General features: G+C 49.8%; 2 protein-coding genes across 5 annotated transcripts; one reads left to right on the plus strand and one right to left on the minus strand.

Moving 5' to 3' along the window:
- Nucleotides 1-269: 269 nt before the first annotated feature.
- Nucleotides 270-5,536, minus strand: TSSC4 (tumor suppressing subtransferable candidate 4). Its single transcript, XM_061560024.1, is given in 4 exon segments — nucleotides 270-1,716; nucleotides 1,718-2,308; nucleotides 3,850-3,919; nucleotides 5,367-5,536. Coding segments are annotated over 2 exon segments (930 nt in total). The 5' UTR covers nucleotides 2,228-2,308; nucleotides 3,850-3,919; nucleotides 5,367-5,536; the 3' UTR covers nucleotides 270-1,296.
- On the plus strand, nucleotides 5,264-20,143 carry FTSJ1 (FtsJ RNA 2'-O-methyltransferase 1). Of its 4 annotated transcripts, XM_061560000.1 has the most exons (10): nucleotides 5,287-5,476; nucleotides 9,389-9,562; nucleotides 10,658-10,727; nucleotides 14,343-14,445; nucleotides 15,410-15,488; nucleotides 16,007-16,059; nucleotides 16,373-16,529; nucleotides 17,387-17,470; nucleotides 18,600-18,703; nucleotides 19,205-20,143. In XM_061560000.1, exons 2-10 carry the CDS (start codon nucleotides 9,442-9,444, stop codon nucleotides 19,547-19,549), a joined length of 1,116 nt encoding a protein of 371 aa, XP_061415984.1. In that variant the 5' UTR covers nucleotides 5,287-5,476; nucleotides 9,389-9,441; the 3' UTR covers nucleotides 19,550-20,143. The 4 variants fall into 4 exon arrangements, with proteins under 4 accessions (XP_061415983.1, XP_061415984.1, XP_061415981.1 ...); XM_061559999.1 differs by lacking the exons at nucleotides 14,343-14,445; nucleotides 15,410-15,488; nucleotides 16,007-16,059; ... (2 more) ...; nucleotides 18,600-18,703; nucleotides 19,205-20,143 and adding an exon at nucleotides 11,826-13,813 and having other exon boundaries at nucleotides 5,264-5,476; XM_061559997.1 differs by lacking the exons at nucleotides 5,287-5,476; nucleotides 14,343-14,445; nucleotides 15,410-15,488; ... (3 more) ...; nucleotides 18,600-18,703; nucleotides 19,205-20,143 and adding exons at nucleotides 7,813-7,951; nucleotides 11,826-13,813.
- The last annotated feature ends 1,524 nt before the right edge of the window (nucleotides 20,144-21,667 follow it).

Consider the following 21,667-nt stretch of genomic DNA (forward strand, 5'->3'; position numbering starts at 1 on the left):
GAGTTCAATTTCTAATGGGATTGGAGGGAGCCGAGTGCATCACCTCTCTGGTTGATCAAATGAATTCCACTTCGTGAGAAGTCAACATTAGTTGTCCTAAAAGAGACTTGCCCTAGCCACAGAAAGGTGGAATCTTCACTACTGGCATATAGCAAGTAATTTGGAATGAGCACTGCTCAATGCTCGCCGTGTGTGTATTGAACACCGCAGGCACCATTTGAAACCAAAAGCTATTAATACAAAATGAATTACACAAACCAGCGAGTATATTGATTAAAAGCGAGAGGTTTATTTGACCAAAGCGAAGTGTACCGTTGCAAGTTGCTAATGTTGCCTAGTCAAGCACTACGTATACGTCACTCTGATAAATATAGGATTCCAATAAGGGCTACATTATGAGCGTTATCTGTGGGCATTGTTTACCTCCGCAATATAACGAAGGCCAAGCTGGAAGACTTTGGCCTAGCTTTCGTTCTCTTGGAGCCTTTACTGCCACTACCCTGTAACGATGGACTCTTGCTCTGGTTCGTCTGTAAACAGATACCGTGAATATTTGCACAGAAACCGGTGTGTATTGCGTGCGGTTAATTAAAAGCGTGGCGCGATAAAATTAAGCTACGCAAGAACAGCACCCACCAAAAGCAATATGATTTCGGTCAATATTATCCGAACCTTATTAGTGTTTGCGGGACGAAACGTAAAACTACGCGAAACAGTGCGTCAATGCTCGCTTTAATTTGTAAATTTGCATCGCAGTTATGAGCGACATTTCCAAAATACGAAGCGCTGTTCTGTTGAAACACGTGGTACTTATGTCCCCTTATGTCAAAAGGAAATCTCAGTCTCAGTACTCATCAGGAGGGTGATGGGGTAAGACTCAAAACGTCATGAGTTGATGAACCCACTCGCTGCATTGGCGTCTTCCTGGCCACCTAGTAGCTCAAACGATCCAGTAGAATCAAAGCATATAATAATTTCTGAATAATCCACCATCACCTGGATTTTAAAGGCAGAATTACATGTGTATGCCCATAATCCATATGCTGCAATAGAATATTTTTCTTTAGGAAGCTGATATAAAATCAAACGAGTCTCAAAAACAAATTCACGTACATTTCTCATGAGTGATGTTTATTCCGGGAATGGACATTTAATTTTCCATTTACTATGATGAAACGTTTCCATAAATCGGAGACACCAAGGCTAAACGACGTTGGAAAAACAAACAGAAAAGCTAATTATAATCCAAACACTCAAAAACAAAGCCAATGAAATGCAATGTTTCTTTGCACAATCTTAATCACTATCCGAGCCCTCTTTGGCACGAATGTTGGCAATCTTCCTCTTTTTGCTCGTGAGGAACGCAGATGGTGCCAACCCGCTTCCCGTTCCACTTGCTTTTTTGGGTTTCTTTCCACTGTCCTCTGCATCTTCCTCTTCTGCCATGTGGCTTTCCATATCGCCCAAATGCTGCAGAGTAATTCCTCTCCCTGGAAACTCGTCCACGCCCAGCGATCCCGCACTGTGCCCCTTTGGCTCCCACGTGCCTCCTCCATCCCCTGCATTGGCTGCTTCAATTGAGCCCTTCTGATGCTCCGCTGGCTCCTGCTCCCTCATTGGCTTAGAGAACCTGATCCTCTTGGAAGCATCACCTGTGAGCGGTTGATTAAACGCGATCTCTCCATCACCGTCGTCGGTCATTCCTGACCCTGACCCGTGACCCCTTGCTGTGCGCGTTTCTCCCGTGCATCTCGCTCAGAAAAGCGTGCGCTACCGAGGCGTTGGACACGTTGGTGCCGTCGTCCTCCACATCCTCTAGCGAGTAGCGCGTCCAGCGTGATGGGTTGACCTGGAAGTCCGGCGTGGCACCAGGCGCTGGTGGAGGGAGGCTGTTGAAGCTGTCGAGCGGCGTGCGTGGCTCGCGGCCCGCGGTCTCGTTGGACGCCACCCAGCTCCGCTTGCCTCGACCACTCCTCGGTGGCCGAGCAGCCGGCGGTGGTCGCTTGAACTCGCCATCGAGCAGGTTGTCGTTGGACAGAGAGGGGAGAGAGGTTTTGGCCGCAGTCTCCAGACTGTCAAAAATTCCACGGGTGCGGGAGCTGAAGGCAAGCGAAGTGCCCATCAGCATAAACGGGACGTTGGGCTTTGATGGGATCTCGACCGGAGCATCCTCCACGTCACTGTCACTGCTAGATTCGGAGTCCAGTTGGGGAGGATTTGCAGCCATTTTAAAATGCGTACAAATCTACTCGTCCTCGTCGACAGGCAGCTGGAAGAGGGCTTTCCAGATGTGACCTGACGCTTTAGCCTGAAATGAAACCAACCATTTGTCTGTTATTCATCCAGGAAATCCTTACTCATGTTAATGACTCTTATTCATGAGGGCACTTTATAACCCACATGGTGTGGACAGGCCCGCATCGATCAATTGACAAATGTACTTCATTAGCATGTTTAACCAATTCCTTTATGCACTGAGTTTTTGCTCGTGCGAGGAAACAAGAGTACGCAGAACAATCCCATACGAGGGGATAACACAATGAAAGGTCTGCAGAGATGGGTATCAAGAATTACTTCTTGTACTGTCATCTGGCCACCCCACAGCATACAGTCTAAGTGTTCAAATCAACTTTTGCCTAAAAAACATTGGGATTACAGCTGTGAAACCACCCCAGGTTCCACAAATAAATGAAAAACCCTCCTTCTTACCTAAATGAAATATATATCGATGACTTTTTATTTTTTACTTACAAATGCCACTACTTATATGTTGGTTGTTCAGGGGTGTGCATTTATTAATGCATATGTGACAGAAAATATATGCAGGCTCGCGTTGGGTTGTGGCAGGCAATATAAGATGCTGTGAAAATGAACTTGGTTCCTTTGAATCTTTGCAATACCACAAATGAACACCACAAACGGAAGCCTAAACGCTGCACTTTCAGATACCATCATTGAACCTCTGGTCAATAATGTTAGATACTGGTGAAATTATACTGTGGTTAGATAGCTAGAGCCCCATTTCAGAATGTTGCACGTTCAATTCCTGTTTGAGACTGGCTTAGGCCCAGCTATAAGAATGTGGAATTTCCACAGTTGGTTCAGGGCCAACAGGGGTGATGAGGAGCACAAGTGAATGTTCATCCGAGGCATGGAGAAAACGTGTTATAATTCCTGTCAATGCACACAAGTGGGGAGGCCCTCATCCAGTATCAGATAATTCTCGGTTGGTGACGATGAAATCCAACCGCACCTCCATACCCCAGAAGAGTATTTTTTGTGGTGCAGAGAATAAAGTGCACAATACACGAGGCAACAGGGAAAAGGGACAATGTATAGGTGTGAATAAAGAGAACTGGAAGGCCTTTAGCCTTGACTTAGGGTGTTAGCAGCTTGGATGGGCAGTGGAAGAGAATTCAAGATAGCAGAGGAGTGTCCTCACATCAAGTGGATGTTAGTGGAGAGTTTTGGAAGCCCTTTTTTAAAATAACCAATCTTCTTTTACATTCCTGCAGTTTTCAATCGCGTAGTGCCCTCTATGGGTGATCACGCAATGCCTCAACAGAGGAGGTAAGCTGGGCTTTTATAACTCCATTGGTTTTGATCGACCATGGTAGTGTTTGCCAATGTCCCTCTGTTAAAATACAAATTAAGTCATTACATGTCCCTGATGCGACGAAAGAAAAACGTCAAAGGCCATTGGAATGTTGTTGTAGACCATAATGTAACTTTATTTTCACAGTGTTGCACCCTATGTTAGACAGAGAAGCCGGTCAACAACAACTGTTGTTATCAACAGGACAGCTTTATGCGTCAACTCCTGGGTACAAACGGTGAGGTGTCGCTCACCTGTCCAAGGGTCTTTACGAACTCTCCATCCGGGTTCGTGAAGGCGACCAGCGTCTCTAACTCCGACACCCTGCCAAGCGTAAGGGGAGAGAATTATAATCAGTTATACTGCAAGGAAACCAATGTCACGTGTTGGCAAAGTAATGTGACAAAATGTGTACGTACATATGCAAGTACAGCCTTTTATTTTTAATTCACAGCGAGATGTGGGGCCTTTCCACGGTGTGTAAGACATCTGACCACACTGGTCAGTGCTGATTGAAGGTGGGAGCGCATACACCACATGGGAGCATGGAAGTACGGTATAACAACACCAATGTATGTTTCTGCACCCACAACGTAGCTCCGCATGTTGATCGTGGGACGTACGACTCGGGCATACCATGAAGTAGCCCAGGAAACATTACAAATATAGGTAGGCGGTGTGTGCGAATCAGGTGGCTCATTCATTGTGTCATTAATAAAAATCCGTACAATACACACTTGTAATGTACGGAGGCATCTTAACGCAGCTTTAACAACCCCACGTGGCCTTAGCGGTTTAATCCCCCACGAATATCTAGAGCAGTGGTTGAGCTATCAGTGTCATTATGAAACTTAAATCTTGCACATCAGTCCGGTCTATTAAAACAAGGGGCTCTTAGGGAGCTGGAATAATGAATGTTTATAGTTTAAGGGTTCTGAAAGGCAGATTCCAAGAACACAGGATGAGATGTTACTATCCTTTGTGCAAGCACTTCCAAGAGTTCATGAACAGTGAGCCTGGTGAAATTTGGGGAGCGCATCGTCATTAGTGTACCTTTGGTTCTTAGGGTGTTTCGGCCTTTCATACTATACACCCTCCCCAAAGGCAGAATAAGTTACATTTATGTTTCTCAGGGTTGTTTTAACAATTGAGGATCGCATAACCAGGCCAAGGAACCCTGACGATTCTTATGTTAAAGCCCACGGCTCGGAGACAGATTAAATAACTTTTATTCTTCCACACCCTTAAAATTACTACTTTTTGTAGAACCAAACAAACTCAGTTTTATAATTCCCAAGCTAAATCGCAAATAACCAAATTTATTCGCGCCAGAATGGGATAACCATTTGGTTATCACTCTTCCCGTGTTAATTCACACAGCTCAGTGGGTATATGTAAGACTTCTTAGCGGCGGGGAAGGGGTGGGATCAGCGTTAATTCCCAATTCGAGACTTGAAACATTTTTGTTTCTCTAAATTAAATCTTCAGCGAGTCGCCGTCGACGTTGGAGCCACGTGCTCAGGCGATGCGCCTCGTCGAAAACAAACCAAACGCAACCACCACCACCCCCCTCCCGGTTTCTTTCTCCGAGTGATCATTGCAAGCGAAGAGAAACCCCCCCCCCCCCCAGCACACAACAACCACAACAACAGCAACAACAACACCACAGCGCTGGAGGCCCGCGGTGGCACTCACAGCGCCTTGGACGCGTCCAGGACGCGACCGAGTTCGGCGAGCGCGGCGGCGGCGGCGGGGCCTGGGCGGCTGCTACCGGGCGGGGAGGGAGAGCCGCGTGTCGGCGCAGAGGAGCCCGCAGAGTCAGGCGCCGTGGTGGTCGACTCCTCCACGGCCGCCTCCATCGCCGCCCGGAGATTGTTGGAGGTGAGAATGGTGAGCGCCGTGGGTGGGTGGGTGGTTGGGTGGGTGGTTGGGCCCCGCGCGCGCGCGCGTCCGCTGTGGGAAATGTGAATGCGAGTTGGGGGGTGGTGGGTGGGGGGGGGTCGATAAAGCGCGGGAAGAGAGAGAGGGAGAGAGGCGAGCGTGGTGAAGGTGTCGCCATCTTGGTAAGGGGGGACAAGATGGGGGGAGGTAGGGGGGTGGGAATTGAGGGTGGGGGGGGAATTGGAGGGTGGGGGGGGGAATTGGAGGGGGGGGGGGATTGGACTATTGGAGGGATTGGAAGGGTGGGGATTGGGGTATGAGGGATTGGGGAGGGGATTGGAGGTGGGGGGGGATTGGAGGGTGGGGGGGGGGGATTGGAGGGTGGGGGGGGGTGGGGATTGGAGGGTGGGGGGGGGGGGATGGAGGGTGGGGGGGGGGGGGAATGGAGGGTGGGTGGGGGGGGATTGGAGGGTGGGGAGGGGGGGATTGGAGGGTGGGGAGTGATTGGAGGGGTGGGGGGGGATTGGAGGTGTGGGGGGGGGATTGGAGGGTGGGGGGGGGGGATTGGAGGGTGGGGGGATTGGAGGGTGGGGGGGGATTGGAGGGTGGGGGGGGGGGATTGGAGGGTGGGGGGGGGGGGGGATGGAGGGTGGGGGGGGGGGGGGATTGGAGGGTGGGGGGGGGGGGGATTGGAGGGTGGGGGGGGGGGATTGGAGGGTGGGGGGGGGGGGGATGGAGGGTGGGGGGGGGGGATTGGAGGGTGGGGGGGGGGGGGATGGGAGGGTGGGGGGGGGGGGATTGGAGGGTGGGGGGGGGGATTGGAGGGTGGGGGGGGGATTGGAGGGTGGGGGGGGGGGGATGGAGGGTGGGGGGGGGGGATTGGAGGGTGGGGGGGGGGGGGATGGAGGGTGGGGGGGTTGGAGGGTGGGGGGATTGGAGGGTGGGGGGGGGGGATTGGAGGGTGGGGGGGGGGGATTGGAGGGTGGGGGGGGGGAGGGATTGGGGGTGGGGGGGGGGGGGGGGGGAATTGGAGGGTGGGGGGGGGGGGATTGGAGGGTGGGGGGGGGGGGATTGGAGGGTGGGGGGGGGGATTGGAGGGTGGGGGGGGATTGGAGGGTGGGGGGGGGGATTGGAGGTGGGGGGGGGGGATTGGAGGGTGGGGGGGGGATTGGAGGGTGGGGGGGGGATGGAGGGTGGGGGGGGGGATTGGAGGGTGGGTGGGGGGGGGATTGGAGGGTGGGGGGGGGGGGATTGGAGGGTGGGGGGGGGGGATTGGAGGGGGTGGGATTGGACTATTGGAGGGATTGGAAGGGGGGGGGGGGGGTGGCTTGGGGATTGGAGGGTTGGGGGGGGGGGATTGGAGGGGGTGGGGGGGGATTGGAGGGTGGGGGGGGGGGGGATTGGAGGGGTGGGGGGGGGGATGGAGGGTGGGGGGGGGGATTGGAGGGTGGGGGGGGGGATTGGAGGGTGGGGGGGGGGGATTGGAGGGTGGGGGGGGGGATGGATTGGGAGGTGGGGGGGGGGGGGGTGGGGGGGGGGGGGATTGGAGGGTGGGGGGGGGGATTGGAGGGGGGGGGATTGGAGGGTGGGGGGGGGATTGGAGGGTGGGGGGGGGGGATTGGAGGGTGGGGGGGGGGGATTGGAGGGTTGGGGGGGTGGGGTGGGGGGGATTGGAGGGGGGGGATTGACTATTGAGGATTGGAAGGGGGGGGGGATTGGGGGGATTGGAGGGTGGGGGGGGATGGAGGGTGGGGGGGGATTGGAGGGTGGGGGGGGGATTGGAGGGTGGGGGGGGATTGGAGGGTGGGGGGGGGATTGGAGGGTGGGGGGGGGATGGAGGGTGGGGGGGGGATTGGAGGGTGGGGGGGGGTTGGTGGGGGGGGGTTGGAAGGGTGGGGGGGGGGGGTTGGAGGGTGGGGGGTTGGAGGGTGGGGGGGGGGGGGGTTGGAGGGTGGGGGGGGGTTGGAGGGTGGGGGGGGTTGGAGGGTGGGGGGGAGGTTGGAGGGTGAGGGGGGATATTAAAGGGGGGGGGATTAAAGGGGGGGGATTGGAGGGGGGGGAAATTGGAGGGGTGGGGGGGGATTGGAGGGGTGGGGATTGGAGGCGTGGGGGGGGATTGGAGGGGTGGGGGGGGGTGATTGGGTGATTGGTGGGGTGGGGATTGGAGGGGTGGGGGGATTGGAGGGGTTGGGGGGGGTGATTGGGTGATTGGAGGGGTGGGGGGGGGATTGGAGGGGTGGGGGTGGATTGGAGGGGTGGGGGGGAAATTAGTGGGGAAATCCGTCACGTGTTCTTGGTGACGTCACAACGCATCACAATACGCACGCCTCCCCTACGTAAGATGGCCGTTAAATGTCGATTGCTTTGCGACGTCGTGACGACCACGCGTCTGTTATAGTCACTAACATGGACAGTCCTGTGGAGTCTAGTGAAGAGCTTAGCCAGTCTGATTGAAAAGGAAGCCTTCGTTAAAGGGTGCGGGTAAAGATGTGTTTGTGTGTTTTTATTTCGTTGTGTGTTTGTTGTTAAAAAGGCCGCAGTCGATGTGTCCACGATTTCCGGCGTGTAAAGCCCCCACGGGTCACTAAACCCCTTTGCTTATCTTAGCGCTGTTAGAATGTCTATGAATTCTACCGTACGCACGTAAATCGACGCTATTATTGCCTTCTTTTAATTGTGCATCTCTTGTCAATCCACTGCTGTGTCGATTGTTACAACTTTAGTAGTTTAAACCCATACAGCGCCGAATACAAACGCCTGTATATTCATTAAAAATGTTTTAAGTTTACCGTTCATAATGTATTTAATATCCCTCGAGAACATTGATTCATCATTGCCGTATGAGAGCCGTGACTTTATAACGCGGTGGTGGCGGGGAGTGTGGTAACGCTTTAATTAATAATTTCAAAATAATTGATTAAAAAAACCCTTATCATCATCTTATTCCCGGTACAGTATTGACAACAGGATGAATCTGCCACTTCAGAGATACTTTTACCAACGAAAACGCGGATTTTGAATTGTTTACGCTTCCAGGAGACACCGGCTAATTTCGAGGGTAAATGTGGGGTAATGATGGTAATGATTGGCATTTCCCGCCACTTATAGAGATCACTTCTGTGATCTGCAAAACACGGATCATTTAGGGAGACTTAGTTTACGGATAATGGGATTTCCCCGGAGCGAATGGGCTCCTGAGTAAAATCGGAGTCAAGGATGATAGGAGCACGTGCTGCTTGGGAGCTGATGGCTGTGATGGTATTTACCGTGTTCATCATGAGAGTTACTCATGAAATCGCACCTCTCTGTCATCCCGTGTTACACATATCGTGGTGCCAGAACAAAGCAGTATCGCAAAGGAGGTCTAATGATGTAGAAGATGCTCACCCCGAGCCCTCATTACTTTGATGGTGCATTGTCTTTGAGCTTTGGACGCCTTTTGGCGTCCTCTGGTAGATCACCAATCGGGTCGAGGCTCAAAAGAAAGCCGTCCCTTGGTGTGGACCAATCAGTTTCAAGGACAATGCATCTATTATCATAGTATGTTTTTGTTTGCATTTTGACTGCAAGTATTGTGGTTAATGCACACATGAATCCTTCTAAAAAGGTTTCAGTTTTGTTGCCAGAAAAAAGGGGGAACCCCCTATTATTAAAGCAGTACCATATTTGAGATGCAGGGTGTTTGCAAAAGATGGACCCGATTTAAAATCACTATCTCTGAAATTGGGTCCATCTTTTTGAAACACCCTGAAAAAATCACCTAGCAAGCAGCCGCGATTGCAGACCAAATACAATGTTCAAAAACAATACGGTATCGACAACATACACAGCAGACGAGTATTCAAAGATTTAAGAGAGGAAAAAAAAAACCATAACGTGTGCTTAATGATCTCTTGATTTCTTTTATGGCAGGAGAGTGTGGCTAAAAGTAAGGGCACTCCAAAGTGTTGGCCACCCACAGGACAATGGGGCGCTCTTCGAAGGACAAGCGAGACATCTATTACCGTCTAGCCAAGGAGGAGGGCTGGCGTGCTCGCAGTGCGTTCAAGCTCCTGCAGCTGGACGAGGAATTTAATCTGTTCCAAGGTGATGACAAAATACAAATAGGTTTGACCCCTTTCTGGCAATACAAGAGATGTCAAGATCTTGATTTGAAGCTTTCGTGACTGCAGCAATCCATACTCTTTGGTTCTTTCGGTGACGGTTCCACCTGAAGACGGAAGCTTGTGTTGCCTCCGAAACGTCGTGATTTTTATTTTTATTTTACTTTTATTAATTTTAATTTTTTACCTACGTGACTTTACCGAAAAAACCTAAGAATAAAAATAATATCAATCACGACGTTTCGGGCGCAACACAAGCGTCCGTCATCTGGTGGGAAAGCATGGTCTGCTGCCGAGGCAGACTGTTTTAAAACCTTTTTAATGTCAAGATGTTCAAACACCTAACGGGTACCTTTTACAAGGCATAAAGTCTGCATTAACCACACATACCTGTAGCAAAACATGCAAACAGACATACACTGATAATTTATGTGCGTTGCCCTTAAAACTGATTGACCTACGCCAGAGACAGCCTTCTTTATGGCCTTGTCTCACCATTGTTAGACCAGAGAACGCCAAAAGGCCAACAGTACAAAGACAATGGAAGTCCCAGGGGACGTTTGTTACATCGGCCATAACATGTTGAATATTGAAGCAAAAGTAGGTTGGTCTGTGTGTGTGATACCAGATTTGTGCTCGCTAACAGCACTTTCCCCAACAGTCTGTTAGGGCTATACCAGGGGATCTTTTTATTTGTCCAGATTTTAATAACTTTATTGACGCCAGGCACAAGTTAGGTGTACGTCTGACATTTAGGAGCATCTTATAATCACGAGAATGTGATAATTGATTTATGAATTACAATATTGTTTTGACCACAAACATCTATGATTTACTTACAAAAAAACAGCGTTAGAATAAGTTTATTGCGGAACATGGCCCTGATGTTTCTATGATTTTGAAAATAACTTATTCCCCACCCTGTGGTGCATATGCAAATTATATGGTAAAGAATATAGGGAATCATGGAACTATAAATGTAGGTATGTTAAACCTCTTTCGCACTGTACGTAGCCAACTGGAGTAATCTGGGTTGTACATGTACGGCGTGTATTCGTGTGTGCGCATCGGATCGCAGGAGTAAGCCACGCCGTGGATCTATGTGCAGCACCAGGAAGCTGGAGCCAGGTCTTGAGCCGGAAACTGCGGTCAGTACTAGTTTTAAGTATTTACAAAAACAATAACAGACAAACATCCTTTCATCATTATCACCCATCACCATCTTCAGCCAATGTATAACCAATGCTGATTGAAGGCTTCTACATGCTCTCACCAGGCAAGATGGTCCTGCAATGCCATTGCGCATTTTTACTCCTGCACATGAACTGACCTCATCGCTCTCATTCTGGAGGGTCCTGTTATTAGCATGACCTCTCATTGAATGGCATGTAAGTCAAAGTGTTTCCCTGTTCAAACGAGCAAGCTGGGTAGGACTAATTTTTATCAGCGACCCTGAATTAGTGATAGAAATTACATATTCCCTTAGGTGGGAGACAGTCTATCCATGTGTAATGCGGGCGTGGGCGACCTCCCGGATGTGACGTCACGGAGAGGTGGAGTTAGGTGACGTGGGAGCAAGGTTAAGGTTCTTAAGGGATGAGACCGGAAGAGGAGGGGAGAGAGTGAGAGACAGGACAAGAGTAAGGCCACGTTGGGCGAAGCCAGGAAGAGTGGCACCGGCGGCCAGCGGTGGCCCGCTAAGGGAGCAGCCAGCGGAGCTGCGAGAGAAGACAGCAGAGTGGCTGCTGGAGAGAGGGTGGTTGAGGAGCTGCGGTGAACACAGCCGGCGAGGCTGTGTGTGAGAGGCTACGAGAGCGACGAGAAGAGAAACAGCAGCGAGTGCAGCCAGTGGGGGCTGCGTGAGGGTGACAGCCGGCGAGGCTGCTGGAAGGTTACGAGAACAACGGGAAACAGGAAGAGGAGCTGTTGGCGTGACGGGGTTAACAGCAGTATCTGTATCGGTGCAGAAGGCTTATAGAAGGACAGCCGTGTGGGTTGCGAGGAAGAACCGAATAAAGGACACCAAGCCAGACTTCGTGGTCGAGTCCTTTATTACACATGGATCCTGCCGGGGTGGTGGAGGAGAGCCCTGCTGAAACGAGTGCGGGGACTGGGGTTGAAGATGTAGCCGTAGTGTCGGGGCCGCCGACAACATCAGACGCTGATCCGCGATGGCTGCAGGTGGCGGAGCAACTGGAGATTCTCAGGGACGTCCTGGGCCAATTGTGTCATCTTGTCACCCCAAGGACGGCGACGGAGAGGGCGGAGAGTGCTCCACAGGCCGCCACGGTATCTTCGCTCCCGGCGCCATTGGCCACGCTGCAGGAGGCCGCCATCTTGCGCGTTCCGCGGCGGGAAACCGCCATCTTGACCACGCCGCGGTTCGACGCCATTTTGAATTTGCCACCGGAGGAGCCATCGGCGGAGGGCGGAGTAAAGAGAAGTCGGAGTCGCCATCTCACCACGGTCAAAGAGTTCGCCATTGGGGGCGACTGGAGCGCTTTCACCTGCAGATTTTTGGCGGCGGTCCGTTCTGCGAGATGGACCGATGCTGAGGCCTTAGAAGTGTTGCCGACTCTTCTGGACGACGAATCTGTTCGATTTTTTCGTTCCATTAAGGCCGAAAAGAAGAAGACATTATATGGAGTTTTTCAAGAAATGGCCGACGCCTACGAGCCACCTGACGACGCGCATCGGCGATTTGCTCAACGACAACGAGCGCCCGAGGAATCGCCCGTGGCATACAGGGGTGCGGTGCTTGATTTGGCTATGGCCGCGTATCCAGAAACAACACCTGACCTGCTCGAGCCTCTCATCTTGGGCAAGATGCTCGAGCTGTCGCGGGATCTTGGGATTCCCATGCCGGTGTGTGGGCATGAGAAGCTCACTTCCCGGGCAGCGGCAAAATGTCTGGATGCACAATTCAACCTCCGACGGTGGAAACAAGTCGCGGCGTGGACAGGGGGGCCCGTCGCAGAGGGTGGCGCTCTGGGTTGGGACCCTACGAAGGCGGTATACGTGCCGGATGGGGAGGGCCCTCAGGAGCTGACGGCCGCCTCTGGGCCATGGTCAGGCCGCGGTGGGCCGGCCTCTCGCGCTGCACCACTGGTACGGGGCCGGCGGGATGCAAGGCCTGCGCTTCGGCGCAACGACGCCGATTGTTTCCGCTGTGGACGGAGGGGCCACTACGCGAAGGACTGCTGGGCCCGCATCCCGGGTCCGCCGCAACAGGAGGCCTCATCAACGGCCAAGCCGACCAAGGAACCACCGAACCAGGCCGGCCTTGACACCAGAGGGGACGAGGCGCCCTGCTCGGAGGGTGCCTGCCAGATCTGCGGGAACTTCGAGCCCTGCAGCCCTTCCGACCCCGCTGCAGACACATCCGCGGGACACGCCCGAGACTGATCCTTCAGGGACACGGGACGTTGGTGGACTTCCAACAGCGACAGGGGGATTTCACCCTGTCACTCCTCAAACTCCATCACGTTCCCGTTCCGCGGATGGGCCGCCGACCGTCCGGGGCGGGCCGGCGACCCGCACACGTTCTAAATCCCTTGTGTTTCGTTGATTGTTACGTTGCGTTATTGCTCTTACTGTGTATTTATTGCCTGCTTCTGCTACGTTACTTGATTGTTGAGTTGTGTTGATTGTTCTTACTGTTATATTGCATGCTTGGTGTCCTTTGGTGTGTTAGGGTCGGTTTCGCCCGCATTACTGTTGGTGTTGTTCAGCCGAGGTCGGCTGGGTTTTTCTCCACGGGGGAGGGTGGTGTAATGCGGGCGCGGGCGACCTCCCGGATGTGACGTCACGGAGAGGTGGAGTTAGGTGACGTGGGAGCAAGGTTAAGGTTCTTAAGGGATGAGTCCGGAAGAGGAGGGGAGAGAGTGAGAGACAGGACAAGAGTAAGGCCACGTTGGGCGAAGCCAGGAAGAGTGGCACCGGCGGCCAGCGGTGGCCCGCTAAGGGAGCAGCCAGCGGAGCTGCGAGAGAAGACAGCAGAGTGGCTGCTGGAGAGAGGGTGGTTGAGGAGCTGCGGTGAACACAGCCGGCGAGGCTGTGTGTGAGAGGCTACGAGAGCGACGAGAAGAGAAACAGCAGCGAGTGCAGCCAGTGGGGGCTGCGTGAGGGTGACAGCCGGCGAGGCTGCTGGAAGGTTACGAGAACAACGGGAAACAGGAAGAGGAGCTGTTGGCGTGACGGGGTTAACAGCAGTATCTGTATCGGTGCAGAAGGCTTATAGAAGGACAGCCGTGTGGGTTGCGAGGAAGAACCGAATAAAGGACACCAAGCCAGACTTCGTGGTCGAGTCCTTTATTACACATGTAATAAAAACATCTCAACATCTACAACACTGCCTTATAAGGAACAGGATATAAAAGGTGATGTTTCGGGCAATGGCCCCTCATAGAACGTGATCAAATAATGTATCCATGGATTGACCACTTCATATTCCACATGACTATTCATTTTATCAACACTCCAGCTGAGCCAATGCCCAACAGAGGTCTGAAATAATCTTTGCTCTGCAGTGGAATAACCACTGTGGGTAACCACGCCTGGATGTGATTAATAGCCTGCAAAGATGGGTTCGTGAACTAAATTGCTGCACTGCCATCTTCTGGCCACCTGCCAGCTTTGTGAGTTTAGGAGTTTCACCAACCCTCACCTCGAAAGCTCTCCATTACAGGTGAATGCCACCACACCCAGCAAATGATGGAAAACATAAATTATGCATGCCTAAGTTGTCATTCTTGATTTCACAGTGGGGAAGATGGGAAGAAGTCCGATGCCAAAATAGTCGCTGTGGATCTGCAGGCCATGGCACCCCTGCCTGGTGTCATTCAACTGCAGGGAGACATAACTAAGGTGAGCAGACAGCCAGGTTAAGTGAATGGTATGTGTAAAAATTAATATTTCACTTTAAGTGGAAATTCATGGAAATGTTTGCATCATGACCAAATGACACAGTTTAGCCGAAAACATAGCAACGTAAAAATGGAAAGGTACAAAAGACACAGTCCCTACAGTACAAATTAGATCGTACAAATGAGTAACAGTAAAACATGAAATGGTAAAAGTGTCTCCTTAAATTTCGATTTAAAGCTTTCGTGACGGCAGGGATTCATCTTCTTGGTTCTTTCGGTAAAGTCACGTAGAATGGAAATATTAAAATAATAAAAAGTAAACATAATAAAAATAATTCTCACGACGTTTCGGCCACAACGCAAGCAGCCGTCCTCAGGTGAAGAACAGGTCTGTCGAGAAGACAGAGTCTGAATGACACACCCCAAGCTTGGAGCGTCTATTTAAACTGGGTTGGAGGGGGGGGGAGTGCCTTGACAAAATAATTTGCAAGGCGCCTTGACAAAAGAATTTGCAAGGCGCTCTCCCCCCCACCAACCCAGCTTAAATAGACGCTCCAAGCCTGGGGTGTGTCATTCAGACACTGTCTTCTCGACAGACCTGTTCTTCACCTGAGGACGGCTGCTTGCGTTGTGGCCGAAACGTCGTGAGAATTATTTTATAATGTTTTAATTTTATTATTTCCATTCTACGTGACTTTACCGAAAGAACCAAGAAGTGTCTCCTTACTCAAATTATAATGTGAATGGGCTCATCTCTGCTGGCAGCTGAGCCAGCGTTGGAAATGCCATATTCATACGTCAGAGGCAGGTTTAATCACGCCAAAACTACTTGACACAAATCAATACACATTTAACCACTGGCTTTGTAGGTGGGCTAGAGAGACCATGTCTATAATGACTGTGTGCATGTTTCATTCGTTCTAGGTTATTTTATCGTCTGTGACCAAAATGTATTTTGTTGATAGGTCTCCACAGCTCAGGAGATCATCAAGCACTTTGAAGGACAGCCAGCAGATTTGGTGGTCTGCGACGGAGCTCCAGATGGTACGCTTGAGTGCTTGAGTGAGAAATGCAGCACGTTGAAAAGAAACTGATAGATCACAGATGAGCCATAGTGTGTTACAGCACTGAGCCAGCTACCTCTAAGCCGGCCGTGATGAAACTGGTTTCACATGTGTAGGGAGTTGATGGTCCCAGCATGGTCACCAATGATTGCACACAAAAAACCTGTCATTAAATAATTTTTCACGTAATTTGGCTTAATCCACTTCTGATAATTAACACTGCTCAATTTAATTGACATACCAGAAACGTTCCTTAGATGCCAAATCTAAGGTGTGTCGCCAGTGTCTTGTTGGGATAATTCTGCTATTAAAGTGGCTTGGATGTAGTTTTGTAACGTCATATTCCAGGATTGTTTTCTGCGACAGTTCCGAATGGAAAGTTCTCCCAACTCATGATATGGCACCGCTGGTGCACTTGTGAAAAATTTGGATGAACAAGAATCTGTTGTCGTCATGATCGTGTATATTTGGCTATTTACTGTGCATCTTATGTTTCAGTCACAGGACTTCATGATATCGACGAGTACATTCAAGCACAGCTGCTTCTGGCGGTGAGTTCATATTGAATACAATCCTCACAATTATCACAAGTGGTTAGTTCACAAGTAAGCAGAATAATCAATATTAATAAATGTATTGGATGCATCATTACACACCTATCATTGCTTCTCTAAGCAAATGGTGCTATTTATAGATTTGAGAAACCAATTTAATAATTGTGGGCAGGATCCCGGATCTAAACCCAGTATATCAGTAGTAACATGCCTCTGCCCTGGCAAAGTAACAACCTCCTCCTACCCCTCAAACCCCTTGATCCACACTTCCGGTTTCAGCTTTTCCATTTTGGCCGCTGTGTTACTGCAGGCCCTGAATATCACCAGCCATGTGCTGAAGCGGGGAGGCACGTTCGTGGCGAAGATTTTCCGTGGCAAGGACGTGACGCTGCTCTTCTCACAGCTCAAGGTCTTCTTCCCGCTCGTGACGTGTGCCAAGCCCCGCAGCAGCCGCCACTCCAGCATAGGTGCGAGCGTCTACAGCAGCAACAACAGCATCTAGGGCAACGGCTTGAGCAACAGCCACAGCAGCATTCAGAGCAACAGCGACAGTAGCACCTAGGGCAGCAGTACGCACAAAAACTACAACATGTACAACACTTTTGACAATCCACTGCTGGATGAAGGCCTCCCAATGCATTGCGGGTCATAGGGATTATTTGATCTTACTTCACCATGCTGGTCAGTGGCTCAAACCTACTGTTTTTCTGAGATTTTATGAGATTCGGCACATTCTGGGTGATTTGGCCATAGGCAACGAACACAACAGTAAAAAAATCTGCCAGTCTAGTCCATTCGGGGAACCTCTGTTTTGTTAGAAAATTCTCAGGCTGTTAAGAACATAAAAATGCACATCTCTGTACACAGATACGTTGCACACACTAAAATACCGGTGTGTGACAATGGAAGAATGGCGTCCTCTGGCGATTCTAAGAGCTTGCACGTTTGGGTGGAAGACGTCTTCCACAGTCTCTCTTAGGCACAAAGTAGTTATACCCATACGTTGGCACATGGACGAACACCCACGTGCTTATATTGTAACGCATGCGTGATGATGTGGGGAGGCCTTCATTACAGCAGTGAAAAGAGCAAGGTTGATGGTGATATGAAATAAAAAATATTTAATAAAAATACGGAACTTCTTGAGGCAATTAATCGAAAAGAGACAAACATTGCTTGATTCTTGAATGGAATCCTGACCCCGAAGCATGAAAATTCATAGAATATAGGGGGAATGGAGTGAATTTTCACATGCATACTTCCACGCAATGACAAGTACCGGGGGCGGCTGTTGACATTTTTTTGCATTTGCCTGTTGTCCCAGAGGCGTTTGTGGTATGCCAGAACTACGATCCTCCCGAAGGTTACATCCCCAACATGTGCAACCCCTTACTCGACCATGAATACGGTAGGAGCCCACTCGGCAATCTTTCTGCCGCACTCATCAGTACAGTCTGGCTCTGCCGCACAACTTGACATGATTGTTCCTGCAGCTGTTATTTTATTTAGGTGATGAAGTACGTTACTTTGCCTGTTATATATTGCTTTATACTGGTTTCGGTAGTGCCTTGGGTATCATTGTGACCGCGTGCATAGGAAAGCTTCCGTGTACTCATCCTTGTTTTATTTCTGATTCTCAAGTTACGGACAAACATTTTTCCATACATCAACAGTAAGATGAATTTGAAACAAACATTTTCCAGTAAATTAACAGTCAGGTGATGATGTTTAAAATACTCGAAAGCAGCTAAGGTAACTTCCTATAATGTTTTTGGGAATATCCATCAGCTGGAAAGAAAGTTACAGACTGAAATAAAAACATAAATAGATCCATGTGATGAAAGAGAAAGAAAAGTCTCATAGCATCATGGAGACAACCCAGAATACTTTTCAACTGTATTTTGTGAATTTAAGAAAGTAACAAGACTGACATAGGTATTGAAAACCCAAAACTTTGTTCACTAATGTTTAAATCTGTATAATACATATGGGTTTGTCATGTTACGCTCTTCAGAATCAGAATCTTATTTAGACAGGAGGAATCCGATGAGCTATGAAGCTCTTTCTCACAGATGCTCAGTAGGGGCGGGTCTAAAAGTTCCAACAACAAAACAAAAACCGAGAGGACTGTAAAGTATAGGAAAGGTAAAGAATTCAATAAATTGTAAAAGTATATCAATTCCTGCCGATGTTTCAACAATAAATGTAAGCTCTACCAAGGAATACTTTATCAAGGACATAAGACCATAGGCTGCACCTCCGATCTGTACGGATGGTTACGTACGGTGCGAAAGAAGTTCAACATACATAGTCTAATGTGTGATAATAAGCCTTTTGGATTGTCACTTGAAGTACGTTACATCAGCTTGCAGCGACCGTGCACTGCTGTCTGCGAGAGCTCGGTTTGTAAATTTCTTCATCTCCTGACGTGACAGCTTTACCTCATTTGCAATGCAGCATGATTGAGATTTTTTTTTTTATTCTTCAAAAATATTTTTATATATAAAAAAAATGCTCCCCTGTGCATCTCTCTGCAGATGTGGACTTTAACCAACTGGAAGGACCCAACCGAATCATCGTGCCGTTCCTAGCATGTGGGGATCTCAGCGCCTATGACTCCGATCGCACCTACCCACTTCAGGTACGGTAACTATCCCACAGAAGCCCCGCTGTGCCTTTGTTATAGAGCATCTTGATTGATAAGCACCTGCCTGCTTATTAAAGAAAGGACACAGTCCAAAAAACAAACAGCTCTTACCTCTTGGTTCCACACCCAGGCTATGTGGACGTACATTGCAAACATGTTAAAGGGGAAGGATGATGTATTCGGTTTTGTGTATTTGTCAAACCGTTGACCTATTCCAAATGAGGCAAAACGGCAGAATGGAACGGCACCACAAATGATGCTGGGCCCCAGTTGCTTCAGTTGATGTGTTTGCTCTAAGTTGCGATATACATTCCAAATATTATAAATTCAATCAAAAAACCAATTCTAAAAATTAATTCGCGACCTTGTATCTTGACACTTGATTGAATCGCGCCAAGGGCGAATCGTAACACATTTAGCGAGGTGCGGTGACATCGGGCCTTGATGATCTGTCGATGTAACTGTTAATGCTCACCCACCTTGACGTGCGCACAGCTCGAGGATGGCAAGCAGTACGTGTACACGCCGCCAACGCAGCCACCCATCAACCCACCCTACCGTGAGGCCTGCAGCCTTCGCAAGAACAACCTGCTCGCCAGGGAAGAGCAGACGACGACGGGCTCGACCGCGAATGACCTGAGCCCGTTGCGAGGGCAGGGCGATGGCGCCCGCCGTGCAGGCAACGCGAGCATTCGGCCGGATGGAGGCACGACCGACGAAGTTGTGCAAGGCCCATCGTTGGAAGCTGAAGCTGAACTGGCCGAGGTGGCAGAGGGCGGAGGGCAGGCGTGCGGCGGTTTGGTTGAAATGATGGAAAACGTGCGAAATATATCTTTGTGAAGGACATTGCCGTATTTGTTCTGCCTTTAACTGCGTATTAAGTGTTTTCGAATGTAGCCGAGGGGTGGGTAATTACGGACATATTGGAAAAAGACGACAACAATGAGTTCCTGGGTAAGGCTGGAGCAGGCTGCACAGAGGAGAGACGTTAATTCGGTTTCAGCACGTCGCAGCCCACTTACTGTGACACTTCGTGTCTTTGGAATGCATTTTGTGCACTTAGATCTTTGTTCTGGTTATACTGATGTGTCGCTTTAGGTGCTGGGAGCTGAAGACAACTGCAACAACCCACGGAGTACTGTGCCACACGCAACTTTTGCGCTGGAGTATGTTAGTTGAACTTATTTCGCACCGTACATAGTCAACTGTGCTCATTGTAGGGGCGAGGCATTGCTTCCTCCTCCTGCTTGGGACCCTGAATTCAACAAGGGTCATACAGTGTCTTGCAACATCGTTTTTATTCTAATATTTTTTAAATAATATTGAGTACAGTGTGTAAGCAAAATGTTGGATACATTTGTGTGAAAGAAATAAGTAATTTTATTGCGAGTGTAAGGGTTATTAAATCTATGAATACATGGCACGACTACAGTATTACCTTTTTGTTTTTAGTTTTTATGACCATACCATTTTGGCAGTTTTACACATGCACAACCTTAATTTTGCAATGACTTGCGTGTCCTGAACAGATGCAATGCTGCACAAGTGTGAGGCTCCCAGTAGAGGGCAGTGCAGCAAAGTGTGTTGTACCCAACGTCTCCGCTCCCTGTTTTCACAAACCAGCGATACAATTACCCAGCATGGTGAAGTATTGATAAGTCGCCCTCATGAACCACACGGCAGCCCAGTAAACATGCAACGTTTGACAAGGTTGGCATGTGATTGGCCCAACGTTAAATGTTAATTGGGATGGGTAGACCCTCATCCAGCAGTCAATGGAGCTGTACAGTACATGCACTAATAAGATGAGTTCAAGTCAGGATTAAATACCGTAGATTAGAGGCCGACCGAAATTCGGTTTCGGCGCCGAAAGTTGGCAAATGGCCACTTTCGGAATACTTTCGGTTTCGGCCGAAATTCAGTTTCGGTCGGCCTCTGCCGTAGATTGAACGATCCCACCTTTTGAGTTGAATACACCTCCAAACGTCAAAGCGGAAATTAAAAGACCCTCAAGTGGAAGCACAACTTTTTTTTAAAAGCAAGCTGTATAGTGGTTGCTTTTTAATTTTTAACAATTATCAAGTTGTTTTTATCCCCTATCTCTGTCCACTAAGTAGCACCTCGGTCCGCTACTCCTTACGCAATTATCTGGGTCAACCGCTGGAATGTAAGATTGTAGAGTTCTACATCAACATCAGTCAATGGGGGACGTATAAAGATGGGTGCACCGCAGTCTATCGGCAGGTGGCGTGTCGCGGGGGTCAATTGAGGATACTCTCCATCTTAAATCGTTACGTATTGCCAGTGTGGAAGAGTTGACTAAATACATAACCCTTCAACAGCGCTGTGATGAAGAAATTACAGGGCTGTACTTTTACCACTCGACGAAATGTGTGATTTTATTTAGCTCATTGGGCCCTAAGATATGTAAATATATAGAACGTACTCTGTAAACCACGGTACGCCGGGCCAACGTTGATCCAACGCTTCCAACCACATGCCAACGTTAACCCAACCTCATGCCAGCGTTGACCCAACCTCGTGCCAACATTGACCCAACAGGGTGCCAGCGTTGACCCAACCTCATGCCAACGTTGACCCAACAGCGTGCCAACGTTGACCCAACCTCGTGCCAACATTGACCCAACAGCGTGCCAGCATTGACCCAACCTTATGCCAGCGTTGACCCAACAGGGTGCCAACGTTAACCCAACCTCATGCCAGCGTTGACCCAACCTCGTGCCAACGTTGACCCAACCTCGTGCCAACGTTGACCGAACCTCGTGCCAACGTTGACTCAACCGCGTGTCAATGTTGACCCAACCGCGTGCCAGCGTTGACCCAACAGTGTGCCAACGTTAACCCAACCTCATGCCAGCGTTGACCCAACCTCGTGCCAACGTTAACCCAACCTCGTGCCAACGTTAACCCAACCTCATGCCAGCGTTGACCCAACCT

Source organism: Lethenteron reissneri, chromosome 26 (assembly GCF_015708825.2).
Source record: "Lethenteron reissneri isolate LAM-NWPU_2019-01 chromosome 26, ASM1570882v1, whole genome shotgun sequence".
Lineage (NCBI taxonomy): Eukaryota > Metazoa > Chordata > Hyperoartia > Petromyzontiformes > Petromyzontidae > Lethenteron > Lethenteron reissneri.